This window comes from Oryctolagus cuniculus, chromosome 8 (genome assembly GCF_051225735.1).
Source record: "Oryctolagus cuniculus isolate XC-2025 breed Fujian yellow rabbit chromosome 8, ASM5122573v1, whole genome shotgun sequence".
NCBI classification, from domain to species: domain Eukaryota; kingdom Metazoa; phylum Chordata; class Mammalia; order Lagomorpha; family Leporidae; genus Oryctolagus; species Oryctolagus cuniculus.
This window is the reverse complement of record NC_142874.1, coordinates 96,632,140-96,646,362: the sequence shown is the minus strand read 5'-3', so window position 1 is coordinate 96,646,362 and position 14,223 is coordinate 96,632,140. Positions and strand designations below refer to the sequence as shown.

Below are 14,223 nucleotides of genomic sequence, written 5' to 3'. Positions count from 1 at the left end.
TTGGGGAGTGAACCGTTGGATGGAAGACGTCTCTCTGCCTTTACTCTCTCTGTGTAACTCTTTCAAATAAATAAATCTTAAAAAAAAAAAAAGATAAAACTTAACTGTTTAATAAACACATGAAAATATACTCAATTTTATAATAATCAGGTCATGCAAAAACAAAAAAATAAAAAACCAAAATAACACTGTATACCTTTTGAAAATTCTGATAAAATCAGGTGTTGTTGAGATGTGGAGTAAGTTTTAATGGGAATATAAATTGATACAGTTAAGAAAATAGTATGTACTGTGGTTAGAGCTGTGCATCCCTCTGATCTAGCAATTCTGATTTCCAGGAATATATACAGAAAATATGTGCACCAAGAGCCATTACAGGAATTTTTAAAGCGATATTATTTATAATGATAAAAAGTTGAAACCAATCCATATCTATTAACAGAATGAATAAATAAATCATGGCACATTTATACAATGGAAAAATAGAGTTAGGAAAAGGAATGAAGATAGCTATAGCCATTAAGTATGGATGAATCTTATAAATTGTTGAAAAAGCTTACACTAAGAAATAACATTCTATTTATGTAAAGTTTTTAAGAGGTAAAATTAAATCAGTTTATAGAGATGATTTGGTGAAACAATAAAAGTATAGATGTGGTTACATAACAATCAGGGTAGTGATTAAAGGGGGGTTAAGGGGGAGGGGACTGTAAGAAAGGGGAGTGCTTATCAGAACTTCAGGTTGTTGGCAATGAATTTCTTGATCTGGGAGACAGATTCATGGTTATTTGCTTTCTAACCATTGATTTGCATATTGTATCAACTTTCTACATCTGTGGCCTTTCTTCACCATTTAAAGAAAGATTTCAAGGAAGGCATTGTGTTGTATCAGGTTAAGCTGCCACTTTGGTCGCCCGTATACCATATCAGAATGCCAATTCAATTCCCAGGTACTCTGCTTCTCATTGAGCTTCCTGCTGATGCATCCTGGGATACAGCAGATGATGGCAAAAGGCTGGGGCCCTTCGCCACCCATGTGGGAGACCTGGATGGTGTTCCAGGTTCTTGGCTTTAGCCTGGCCAAATTCTGGCTGATGGGGGCAATTGAGGAATGAGCTAGCAGATGGAAGATTAATGTCTCTCTTGCAGATGAAATGTAAAAATAAAAATTTTTAAATATATACACATATATGATACAGACATACACCAATGTATGTATACAAAGTATATGTATGAAAGTGGAGGTAATGAAGGTAGATTTCTTCAGATTGGTGTTGGTAAATCTGGTTTGCCACAATGCCTTACTAATCCCAATTAAGGCCATTTAAATTCTCCTGTCACTATAGTCAAGACTGAGAATAGAGAACTGTAAACGTTAATCTTGACATATTTTAAATTTTCTAAATGCCTTAAGTCTTATTCTTTAGGGAGAAATTCATTTGGTAGTTTGGCAAGATGAAAATTTTATTGTAATTTTCTGTCAGTTTTATGCTAGAGTATTACCTGTAACCTTCCTTATCATATTTCAAAATAAGTGTGTGCATTTATTGTTTTTTCCCTCCACCTCTCAAAAAACTTGCTTTTAAACTAAGCTTTTGCTAATTTCCTATGTATGCAAAGGAGAGTAATTCTGATATTAAAGTTGAGATTTGTTTAGGGTTTTTAAAATATAAGACTTTTGCATCATGATTTTAAATTCTAGTTGCCACATATTTCTAACCTTAGCATTCTGTAACCAAGGAAACGCCCTACTTGCAGCATGGCACAGTGCGAATGTGCCTTTAAAAAAGACAAATATTCCAGGTTGAATATTCTGAAACAACATTCCAAAGAAAATTCAGTGACTCTAGTGATAGAAAAAAGCTAAATTTTTACACATTGTTTGCCTGAAAGACAAAGTCTTAAGTGTGTGTGTATAAATCTTTCTCCCAAGTGACAAGCTGAAACTGCTATTGCTATCTTTGAGACTATGTGCATATACAGCTTCAGGAAACCAATGACTGCAGTGTAAGGCAACTAAAAAGTAAAATTCAGGGTTGACATTGTGGTGTAGCCAGTAAAGCCGCTGCCTGCTACTCCAGCATCCCATGTGAGCGCATGTTTTGAGTCTCGGCTGGCTCTTCCACTTATGATCCAGCTCCCTGCAATTAAGACTGGGAAAGCAGTGGAAGGTGGCCCAAATCCTTGGGCCACCTTCCACCCAGAAGCTTCTGGCTCCCAGCTTCAGGCTGGCCCAGCTCCAGCTGTTGTGGCCATTTGGAGAATGTACCAGAGAGGAAGACCTCTAACTCTTTTAAATAAATAAAGTAAAATTTACATTTAAAAATTTCTGTATAGCAAATGTATTTCTAAGGTCAGTTGATCAGTCTTTATGTTAAGGAGTATCATTACATCCAAAGCATTTTCATAGATAAATTTAAATCTAATATGAATGGGATACAAATATGGATATGAATATAAAATCTGCAATGAAATAAATGTTATAATGAAAGACTAAGCATTGATTTGGTGGTGGAGTTTGCTGTGATGAAGATCATTTTTTAAAATATATTTGGGATAAATTCTCTTTTTATAAAACCTTATTTTGTTGGTTACCCATCAGAGAGCTTTACAGTCATTTCTTTCAACTTTTATTTGGAACATTTTAAAACATACTTAAAAGTAGAATTTAGTATGATAAAGCACCATATACTCATACCCAAGAAAGTTTTAAATTAAGTAAATCCTGAAGCCCTTTTTAAAAACATTACTTTTCAAAGTTAATAAAGTTGTAGATTAATTACAATAGAAAAATGGCATCTATGCAAATGTGAATCCAAATATACTTAGAGGATGTAGATTGAAATTAATAGCTTTTTAAGATTTCTTTGAGATGCAGAGTTATAGAGAGAGGGAGGAAGAGAGAGAGAGGTCTTCCATCTGCTGGTTCACTCTCCAGTGGCCGCAACTGCTGGAGCTTGGCTAATCCGAGGCCAGGAGCTTCCTCCAGGTCTCCTACATGGGTACAGAGGCCCAAGAACTTGGGCCATCTTCCACTACTTTCCCAGGCCATTAGCAGGGAGCTGGATTGAAAGTGCAGCAGCCAGTACTTGAACTTGCACCCATATGGGATGCAGGCACCGGAAGCGGAGGCTTAGCCTACTTATGCCACAGTGCCAGCCCATCATTACTTTTCAATAACTTTATATGCGAGACACATTGGGGATATATTTTTAACTTTTATGTAACAGGTATGTATATTACAGGCATATTTGATATGTAATCTTTTATAGTATTGACTTTCTAAACATAAGCATAACCTTTAGAATAATAATGGATACTAGTTGCCTTCAGAGCTGAGAATTGACTTGTTTGGGTGTTGCATGACATCATGGAATGTGATATAACTACGAACAGAAAAATGAAATAAAGCTATTATGTATTTAAACTGCAGAGTCGGGTGCTTCCTTTTGAAACTCAAATTCCCAAAGATGTGTTATGTAAGTCTTGTGTTTACTTTGTTCTGTTTTTTAATAATGGATTGCTAATTTGAGAGCTCCTGTTTAATTGCATATTTTGGTTTTGTTCACATTGTTTTTCAGATGCCATTAAATTGCAGCTGGTTGAAGCAGGCCTGGTAGAGTGCCTGCTAGAGATTGTTCAGCAGAAGGTGGACAGTGACAAAGAGGATGATATTGCTGAGCTCAAAACTGCTTCAGATCTAATGGTTTTATTACTTCTTGGAGGTGAGTTGTAACTTAGGCCACCCACAGAACATGATTGTCAGATAATTTTTAGTGTATGAAATCTCTTCTATAGATACTATACCAGGAAGCTTTTCATTTTTCTATCACACATCCTGTTGATGTGATGATCTTGAAACCTTAAACACATCAATGAGAGGACAAGAGATACTGAACCAAAGAAAGCAAGCTATCATCCCGTATTTTAAGAACAGTCATATAGAGGAGATTGCTGTGGCGCTAAAGGACTGAAAACTGGATGTCCATCTGGGACTTAGACTAGAAAAACTCTTAACTGTTTTCTGGTCTCTACTAAAGGCTCAGAACAAAAAGTCATTACCTTTCCTATTATAAATTAAGTTTGTGGGGTATGTAGTTTCCCAATTGGATACTCAGGAATATGGATTTGTTATTCTTATTTTTCTTTTATTTAGCCATTTGTTTCATTTACCTCCAGATGAATCCATGCAGAAATTATTTGAAGGAGGAAAAGGCAATGTGTTTCAAAGGGTGCTTTCTTGGATACCATCAAATAACCACCAGCTACAGCTTGCTGGAGCATTGGCCATTGCAAATTTTGCCCGAAATGGTAAGCGTATTGGTCCCTCCTTTGCAAATCAAATGTCCTATATTTTTTATTTTTGCTTTTCCATTTCATATGCTGGAAGAGTTCAGAAGCATGTGTAACATGTAGTAGGAAGGTCTAGTGTTCCATAGTATGGTAGGGTGACAATAGTTCACAGTAATGTAACATACAAAGAACTAGAAAAAAGAGCTGATGGGCTCCAAGCACAAAGGATAAGAAAATCGGAAAGCTAGTCCTGGGTTGGGCAGTACATATGTGTTGAAATATTGCATTGTACTGAAAATGTACAGGTATTACATGTTACTAAAAAAAGTTTTAAGAGTTTGTGCACTATGTGTTTTTGTTACTTCCTTAATTTTTTAGATATCCTGTTTATAGAGACTATCCTAATAAATTGCACATTCTTTGCAATTCAACTAAATTCTAATAGATCTGTAAATTAATAAAGTATTTCTTTTAAATATTTTGCATTTTAGAGCTTAGTAAATGAGTCTCATTCTAATGTACATTTGATCTGAATTATGCCATTTTTCTTGATTTTGTTTAATCTGAATGTTGTGCCTTAATCTATACTTTAATGCCTATAAAACGTGAGAATAATCCTCTAGAGTAGAATATTTTAATATTTCAGTGACACTAGACCTCTGTATTTATGGTATCTGATTCTCCTATTCAGTCTAGAAACTCACACTGTCTTGCAAATATGGGGTTTTTTCCTCTTTGATTTCATTCCAATATGAATTATTGACACGCAATGTATTATAGTAGCTGACATTCTACTGTTACTCTCTTGTTTTGTAATTAACTCTTTAATGATAGAGTTAAGACTGGCAAACTATTGATAACTGTTGAAGCCAAAATATAATATCCTCTGTGGTTTGTAAGTGAAAAACAACTTAAGTATCAGCCATGATAACAGAAGGTAGATTGTCAGTCACTGTAACATTGGCAGAAAACAAACATATTGCACTATATGTTAAAACTATCAGTGGACATTTTAAACATGTGGTTTCTACTTTTCCTGATAATCAGGCTATAAGCAAGAGATCTTTCTGGTTATTTTTCTGCTCTTTCAAACTCTAGGAATCTTTACAATCATACTTCTCATTCCATAAACAGAAAAATCTATAAACCTGATGGGAATAAGAATTGGGTCCCTAATGTTTAATTGGCATACATCAGTGCTACAGAATACTTCTAAACATTTTTAAAGAGAAAAATGTTTTTGATTTTTAGATGGAAATTGTATACATATGGTAGACAACGGAATTGTAGAAAAACTTATGGATTTATTGGACAGACATGTAGAAGATGGAAATGTAACTGTACAGCATGCAGCACTAAGTGCCCTCAGAAACCTAGCCATTCCAGGTAAGACGTAAGAAAGATGGCAACTATGTAGAAAATAAAAAATCTAGCATTTGGGGAACATATTATGTGAGTTGAGTATCTTTCCTGACTTATAATAAGAGTTTAAGTTGTTCACATTTTTCTTATTTAACATATGCTCTCCATTTATTAATAAGCTTTCTGAGACTGTATCCCATACAAAATCTTTGCTTTTATTCAGATCATTCAAAGACTATTACCTTTTTAATGGTTAGATTTTCATTATATTGTACAGTTAAGCTTTCTTAAGCACCTCCAGTTTAGAAAAGATAATGGCATTGATTAACAGAATCCCCTAAAAAATGACATTTTCCTTACATGCAGAAATAGTTTTTAAAAAATGTCTGGATAAATGGCTTTTGAACTATGAAATCAAATTATCATGGGAAATAACACAGAAGATAGTTAAAAGTATTTTATTCTGCTTTCTAAAAATAAATATCTGACTAGGTAAAATAGATTTCATAAGGATCCAACCTATATGAGTTCGGTGGTTTATATAGCATATTAATATTTATTGATATCAATTACATTTAATACACTTGGGTCAAAGAAATAAAAACATTAAAGCTGAGAAACTGTGCTTTTTGTAAATAACAAGTCAGTATTTTCAGATTTCCTTTATGCATTATGTAACTAAGTATTTGAATGCATTTAAAAAGCCATTATGATTGTGTATGTTATGCTTATATAGACAAACAGGATGCTTACATACACAACTCTAGTTCTATTCTTAAAATTCGCAGAAAAGTAGCAAAATTGCTTCTAAATAGGAAAATCTAAAATGGAACTGTAAAGGTAATAGGCACTCAGTAACTGTGTATTGAATTGAATGTTTATGATCAAGAATGCCAACACCATCTTAAATATATTCTTTCTCCTGTCTCTAGTTGTAAATAAAGCAAAGATGCTATCAGCTGGGGTCACAGAGGCGGTTTTGAAATTCCTTAAATCCGAAATGCCGCCAGTGCAGTTCAAACTTCTGGGAACACTGAGAATGTTAATAGATGCACAAGGTAAAGGAAATTCCTCATTTTTGTATGGGACTCTGAATGTGCCTCTCTAATTGAAAGAGGTTTTTGTTTTTAACTTTCAGAATTATGTAACCATCAAATACATAGCAAATAAAAGATAAAAATATTTTGGAACTCCATTAATTCTCATGCTTGTTATAGTTGCCTTTAAATAGAAACCAAACTGTTATCTCCCCTTATTAATATATATATGATCCTGGTTTTAGCATATTATCAATTCTTGAGGGTTTTTTGTCTTTAGTAATCCCATATCCATTTTCAATTTTCCCTAAATCTTCAAAGTCATAGATTTTCCATTGTAAAAACAGCCATGAAAACCATTCCTTGGAATAAATTATATTTATTTACTTATTTCTAAGTTCTGAACTCTTTTCCACATTGATTGCTTTGAGTTCTTCAGATCTGCCAGAATACTAACAGACTGCCAGGCTTAATCAAAAGGGTATGAAGTTGTTTGTATATTTTATAATGAAGTCTACAACTTTATAGAAAATGCCAAATAGTCCATCAGAAAAGGAGTGTTTGAAGTGTTTGCTTTAATAATATCATTGTTCTGTGTTTTTAAGACATGTAATTTCCTTCACACTCTTATTACCTTTACCAATTATTTCAGCTGATTGCCTGTCATTCCTTTGTGACTTTTTTTCCTATAGCAGAAGCTGCTGAACAACTGGGAAAGAATGTTAAATTAGTAGAGCGTTTGGTGGAATGGTGTGAAGCCAAAGATCATGCTGGTGTAATGGGGGAGTCTAACAGACTGCTGTCAGCCCTCATACGGCACAGTAAATCAAAAGTAAGTTCCTGAGGAAATTGTTGCTAGATAATGAGACCCAGCAGCTTAGATTGTACATAATAAGCTTGTATTTTTATGTATTTATACATAAAATGTTCATCAACAGTTCTGGGGAAAAATTATTGAAGATTGAGCTTTTCTATGTAGTTGTATTTCATAATAGTTAAGTATAAGGCTTTGGAATCAACAGAGATGGATTTATTTGAAAGTAGAATTAGAGTGAGCAAGCTTCCATCCACTGGTTCACTCCCCAAATGGACGCAACGGCCAGGCCAGAGCCAGGAGCTTCATCTGGGTCTCCCATATGGTTACAGGGGCCCAAGCACTTGGGCCATCTTCCGCTGCCTTCCAGGCATATCAGCAGGGAGCTGGATCAGAAGTGGAGCATCCTGGACTTGAACCAGCAGATGACAGCTTAACCTGCTACGCACCACAGCACTGGCCCTATGGATTCTCATTTTTATCTCTACCATTTAAATGGTCAAGTTTCTTTATGTATTTTTTTTAAGATTATTTATTTAAGAGGTAGAGTTACAGGCAGAGAGGGGGAGATGTCTTCCATCCACTTGTTCACTCCCCAAATGGCCACAACCGCCAGAGCTGAGCCAATCCAAAGCCAGGAGCTTCTTCCAGGTCTCCCACGTGGGTGTAGGGGCCCAAGTCCTTGGGCCTTCTGCTGCTGCTTTCCCAGGCCATTGGCAGGGAGGTGGATCAGAAGAGGAGCAGCCAGGACTTGAACCAGTGCCCATCCAAAGGTGGAGGCTTAACCTTCTATGCCACGGCACCAACTCTGTATCTAAATATATGAAAAGTGGGATAATACCTGTCTGAAAGTGTTGAGGATTTAGTGAGGTCATATATACAAAGTGCTCAGCTGGTACCCAGCACATAGGAAGCACTCAATAGACGTTGCTGTTGCTGCTGCTGCTTCTATTTTTACCACTATTACCAGTGTCAGTGGCAAACATCTTCTGTGGGCCAGGTACTAACCTTGATAGCTGTGAGCATTTAGAAATTATATGGTATCCAGATGGACAAAATGCTTTCCCATAGTAGCGTCCAACTTAATAGCTGTCTGGCACATGGTACTTAGCTAAATTAGTTCATTTGTTCATTCACTGGCTATCATTGTGGTGAGAACCCAGGTCAGAAGCCTGGCACCTCATTTAGTATCTGGATTATATTCCTTTGTTTTTTAATCGTTTTTCTAAGTTGAGCCTTTTGATCATTTCCATTGTACAACCTTATGGTGATTATACATGAAAAGAGTCAGTTTAGAACTCTAATTCTCCAAATATTTTTATTTAGAGATTTAAAAAAAAAAAAAAGAAAAAATGTGAATGTGTTCCTTGTCTCAAGAGAAGCGGGAAAGAAAGGAATAGAGCACAGCCTATGTAAAACAGCCTAATTTTAGAGAGAACCCACAAGTAAAGCGGTATTGCTGGAACAGAGAGGATATGGAGACCATGGTCAGAAAATGAGAATTGGAGATTGACATGCCAAGTGAAAATATATAGATTTGTTTCTCCATAGAATTTTAAAGGGTTTTAAGTAGCAGAGTTCCATTATTTGGCATTCATTTAGAAATCTGCCATAGGACTTTAATGGAAGCAAAGAGAACAATCAGAAAATAATTGTAAAAATATGCATTAAAGATGATGGTCTGAATCAAGATTTGGGGTTGAGCAGTTGGGATTGTTGATATTTAACCACTTTTGACACAAAGGAACACATTTCATATGGTTGGATGGAAAAGAAAGAGAAGATCTTGACAAAGTTTGACAGAAGGTTTGCAGGAGAAGGTGGTTTTAGAGGTAACTCCAAGGTTTGGATTCAGCCCCAGGTTAATAGGAAGAGATGTAGCTAACTTGGCTTAGTTTTTATAATTTAATGAATAGAAATTTCATATATACAGATTTAGGAACATAGTGATACTTCCCATACTACCTTCCCTCCTGCCTACGCTCCCACTTTTCCTCCTCCTTACTCTTATTTCAATTTTAATAACGATCCACTTTGTTTGTTTACTGTATACTCATAAGATTAACCTTACACTAAGAAAAAACTGTTCCTCAACAGTAGAGATAAGTAGGGATTGTTTATACAATCATCGAATCTCAAAATGTCAGTTTCACTCAAAATCATTACATTTTGGTACTCTTAGTTACCACAGATAAGGGAAAACATGGTATTTGTCTTTTGGGGATTGGTTTATTTCACTAAATATAATGGTTTTCAGTTGTATCCATTTTGTTGCAAAAGACAGGATTTCATTATTTTTTATGGCTGAATAGTACTCCGTTGTGTATATATACCAAATTTCTTTATCATCAGTTGATGGATATCTGGGCGATTCCATCCCTTAGCTATTATAAATTGAGCTGCAGTAAACATGAGGGTACAGATAACTCTTTCATATGCTGATTTCTTTTGAGTAATTTCCCATGAGTGGGAAGGCTGGATCATATTCAGATTTAAGAAGTTTTTCCATACTGTCTTCCACAGTGGCTGCAACAGTTTACATTCCCACCAACAGTGGATTAGGGTACCTTTTTCCCTACATCCTCACCAGCATTTGTTGATTTCTGTATGAGAGTGACTAACTGGGGTGAGGTGAAACTTAATTGTGGTTGTGATTTGTGCTTCCCTGATCCTGAGCATTTTTTCATGTGTGTGTTGGCTATTTGAATTTCCTCTTTTGAAAAAGCACCTCCATTGGCCAGCGTCACGGCTCACTAGGCTAATCCTCCGCCTGCAGCACCGGCACCCCAGATTCTAGTCCCGGTCGGGGCACCAGATTCTGTCCCGGTTGCCCCTCTTCCATTCCAGCTCTCTGCTGTGGCCCGGGAAGGCAGTGGAGGATGGCCCAAGTTTTTGGGTCCTGTACCCGCATGGGAGACCAGAAGAAGCACCTGGCTTCGGATCAAGGCGATACGCCGGCCGCAGCGGCCATTGGAGGGTGAATCAACGGAAAAAGACCTTTCTCTTTCTCTCTCTCTGTCTACTCCCTGTCAAAAAGAAAAAAATAAAATGCACTTCCATTTTTTGCTCATCTTTCCTGCTAGCCTAAATAAAGCATTACATCCTTTCCCTATTCCACCATCTTAGAATCCTAACTTGCTTATTCTCAACACACCATCTCACACTTTCTGTAGTCTTGCTCCACTCCATTAGAATTACCAGCAGTGATTTGAAATTAAAGGAAAACCACAATTCTGTTTAAATAGTTACAAACAGCAGACATGTTTCTGGCATCTAAATTTGGAACTCTTAGATTAATTACTACTATGTGTAACAGGAACTTATCTATAATGTATCTTCAGTTTTGTAGCAATTAACAAAGTTATACAACAAACCGTTATCCATGAAAAGATGCATCCCAACTTAACTATATTTAAAGGCCTAAACAACCGAAATGCAATAATATGAAATTGAAGTTTGAATATTTTGAGGAATATCTTGACTTTCCCTCATCTAACATCCTGTGCTTCCCCTCACCCCATACTCAATGACTCAATTTGTTTGAGTACTTATTGAGCACCCATCACCCTGTAGGCACTTTGAATGACAGTACCTTTCTAAATGTTGTGCATATTTATGTAACAGAAAACAATTTGAAGTTATAGGATTGTAATTTGTAGTCACACTTTACGTAGAGAGCATAACAGGAACACCTGTTAACATTACTCTGGACGTATGAGCAAAGTTTGTGGAAACTGGAATGAAAAGGTGTGTTAATTTTTGAATGCATACAAGAGTTTTCAAAGAATTCACAGAAGAAACGCATATGAAAAATATGCTAGATTTCAAAATTTTTGCACAAAAATGTATCTTAATTCCATTTCCCCCAAACTTTGTGAAGTACCCTAGTACTTTGGAAAATGCTCTTCTGGAATAAACTTTTGCAATAACAAACTTGTTGTTACATATAGATCTTCAGCCAACTGTTATGAATCACAGCTCTCTCCATGTGTTAAACTTTGAAAATAGTACTCCTTTTAAAGTCACCCTGAATTCTGTCTTAGTGCAAACTTTTGGAGGGCTGAACTTGCTAACAAGATTTCTCACCACTTAGTCACTGTAGCCATATGCAGAGTAATTCTGGGCTTATGCCATTAGGTGAATTCACACTCACCTGAAAGGCTGCCCTCAGCTGGAACGCCTCACCAACTTGCTGGGTCTTCAACTGCAGAGAGCAGAAACAAACAAATGCAGCTGTAGCCTACACTGAGGATATAATCATGTATCTTTACTTTCAGAGTGTAACATTCATCATCACTTGTTTATTAAGCTGAAAGCTTGTTTAGACAAATATACTTAGTCATTCACTCATTCATCCAACAAATATTTAAGTCCCATATTGAGAATGCTTTGATGATGCAGTGTTGACAATTTTGGCAGCACCAACCTGCATACTTGTAAATTGATTATCTCTTAAATCAGGCACATCCCACTTGTGATCAACATTATTATACAGTTTTAAACATAGTTTCAACCAGGGTTTATTTCAGTCATCAAGGACAGATTGACTGTTAATGCTAAAAAAGGTGAAATTGTTAGCAAAGAGAAAGCTTATTTTCCTAAAAGAAAACAGAACTGTAAAATAAGACATTATTTTAAACTTTGTAAAAATCTCAAATTTTTAGAGACATTTAGTGATTAGAAGGACTATCTAAAGAACTGTTTCATTGTAGAGTATCTAGAAATTATTATAAGATACTTTGAAAGAAATTAATCTCAGGACTAGCTTGAGAAGTTTATTGGTTAATTGTACTGCTCTAGATGAACCTTCTTGCTATGTGAAGTGGTACAAATATCCTTCACCTTTTGAAAAATCTTGAAATGAAAATATAACTTTACGATACACTCACAGAACCTCGTTATATTAAATTATTGCCATGTGTGGCACTATGAATTTACTACATTACTTTTACACTAGCCATAAAAGATTAAGAACATGGACTCGGTAACCAAACTGCATTCGAACCTTGGCTTGACCATTTAATCATTCTCTGACCTTGGGCAGGTTTCATACCTTAATATGACCTTCAGTTTCTTCATCCATATACTAGAGATAATATTTAGCTAAAGGGATTTTCTGTAGGAAAAAAAGATCTAGATCTATACTCAGTATAATAATTGTTGCTCCATAAAGGGTAGTTGTCAATATTTGATTGCTTTTCTATCACATAGCACAGGTAAAATGCTTTACCCTTTATCCTGCATTCTATCAGGTAAAGCAGCTTAATAGAGTAGTAGCTGTTTAATACACATTTGTGAAGGGAGGGAAAGAGAGACAGATAGTGTATTCCCCAATTGACGGCAGTAGCCTGGGCTGGGCCAGTCTGAAGCCATGTGCTCCATCTGTGTCTCCCACATGGCTTTCCCAGACACATTAGCACGGCGCTGGATCAGAAGTGGAACAGCCAGGACTCAAACTGGCGCCCATATGGGATGCTGGTGTTGCAGGCAGTAGCTCAACCTGTCACACCACAACACCTGCCCCAGGCATTTCCAAAGGAAACAGATACCTGTCCTAGAAAGGTGAGAGGGAGAAGCTATGCCTGGATATAAGGGAGGACTATTCATTTCTCATGTACCAGTTTGCTTTGTACGTTGCCTGCTCTTCCTTCTTTTGCACTGGACTTTGCAGGGTGAATCAAAAAGCAGAAGATGAAATGACCATCTTGGGGCCTTCCTAGGTGAAAGCATGTGTATCTCAGTCTCCTCTGATCCTCTTAACTCCATAAACTCCTTTGTGGGTTTTTTTAACGAAAAAATCTTTGCTAAGTTTCAAATAAACTGTCTTCAAGTAGGCAGTTAATTGGGAGGTTAGAGAGACTTTAAATGATAGCTTCTCAGGACTAGCATTGTGGTATAGCTGGTAAAGCTGCTGCCTGCAACACCAGTATCCCGTATGGGCACCAGTTCATGTCCTGGCTGCTACACTTTTCCATCTGGCTCCCTGCTAATGGGCTGGGAAAAACTTCAGATGATGGCCCAAGTATTTAGGTTTCTGCCACCCATGTGGGGAACCTGGAGGAAAGTCCTGGCTTTGGCCTGGACTACTAGCCCAGGCTGTTGCATCTATCTGGGGAGTGAACCAGCAGAGAGAGAGACAGATCTTCCATCTATAACTCTGACTTTGAAATAAAATAAATGTTGAAAGCTTCTCACTTTCAAAAAGGTTAGTGGAAAGAGACTTACTGGATGCCAGAATATAGCTAATATAAAAGCCACCATAAAAACGTAACCATTGGACTCCAGTTAGATTAGTATTTTTGATCATTAAAAAAAATTATATTGTCTATATAAATAGGTTTCTTAAAAATGTACATAAGATAGAAGTATGAAGTAAAACCTTTTTCAAATATTTTAGCAAATTAATTTGAAAAGAATTTCTTATTTCAAGTAGTTTGGTGTCATTTTTTGTTGAAATTTATTTATTTGAAATGCAGAGTAACCTAGAGAGAACTTCCTTCTGCTGGTTCACTGCCCATTCGCCCCTCAACAGCCAGGACTGGGCCAGGCTGAAGCCAGGAACTCTACCCTGGTATTCCACATGGGTGGCAAGAACCCAGGTACCGGGGCCTTTATTGGCCATCATCACAATGTTGGCTTAACCCACTGCACTGCAACACCACCCCCCAGTTTGTTATCATTGAATCCACCTTAGATTACTTAACATATAAGAGCTTA

General features: G+C 36.5%; 1 protein-coding gene across 7 annotated transcripts in view; it reads left to right on the top strand.

The window, feature by feature from the left end:
* The window catches only part of RAP1GDS1 (Rap1 GTPase-GDP dissociation stimulator 1), a 167,569-nt gene that overhangs the window by 137,271 nt on the left and 16,075 nt on the right, over positions 1-14,223 (top strand). For 4 of the 7 annotated variants that reach the window (XM_070047837.2, XM_070047840.2, XM_070047839.2 and 1 more), the window contains 5 exons: positions 3,582-3,725; positions 4,180-4,311; positions 5,545-5,679; positions 6,588-6,713; positions 7,385-7,524. In XM_070047837.2, coding sequence (XP_069903938.1) covers positions 3,582-3,725; positions 4,180-4,311; positions 5,545-5,679; positions 6,588-6,713; positions 7,385-7,524 — 677 coding nt within the window. The remainder of the gene's footprint in view (positions 1-3,581; positions 3,726-4,179; positions 4,312-5,544; positions 5,680-6,587; positions 6,714-7,384; positions 7,525-14,223) is intronic. The other 3 variants (XM_070047841.2, XM_070047838.2, XM_070047842.2) reach the window with 1 other exon arrangement.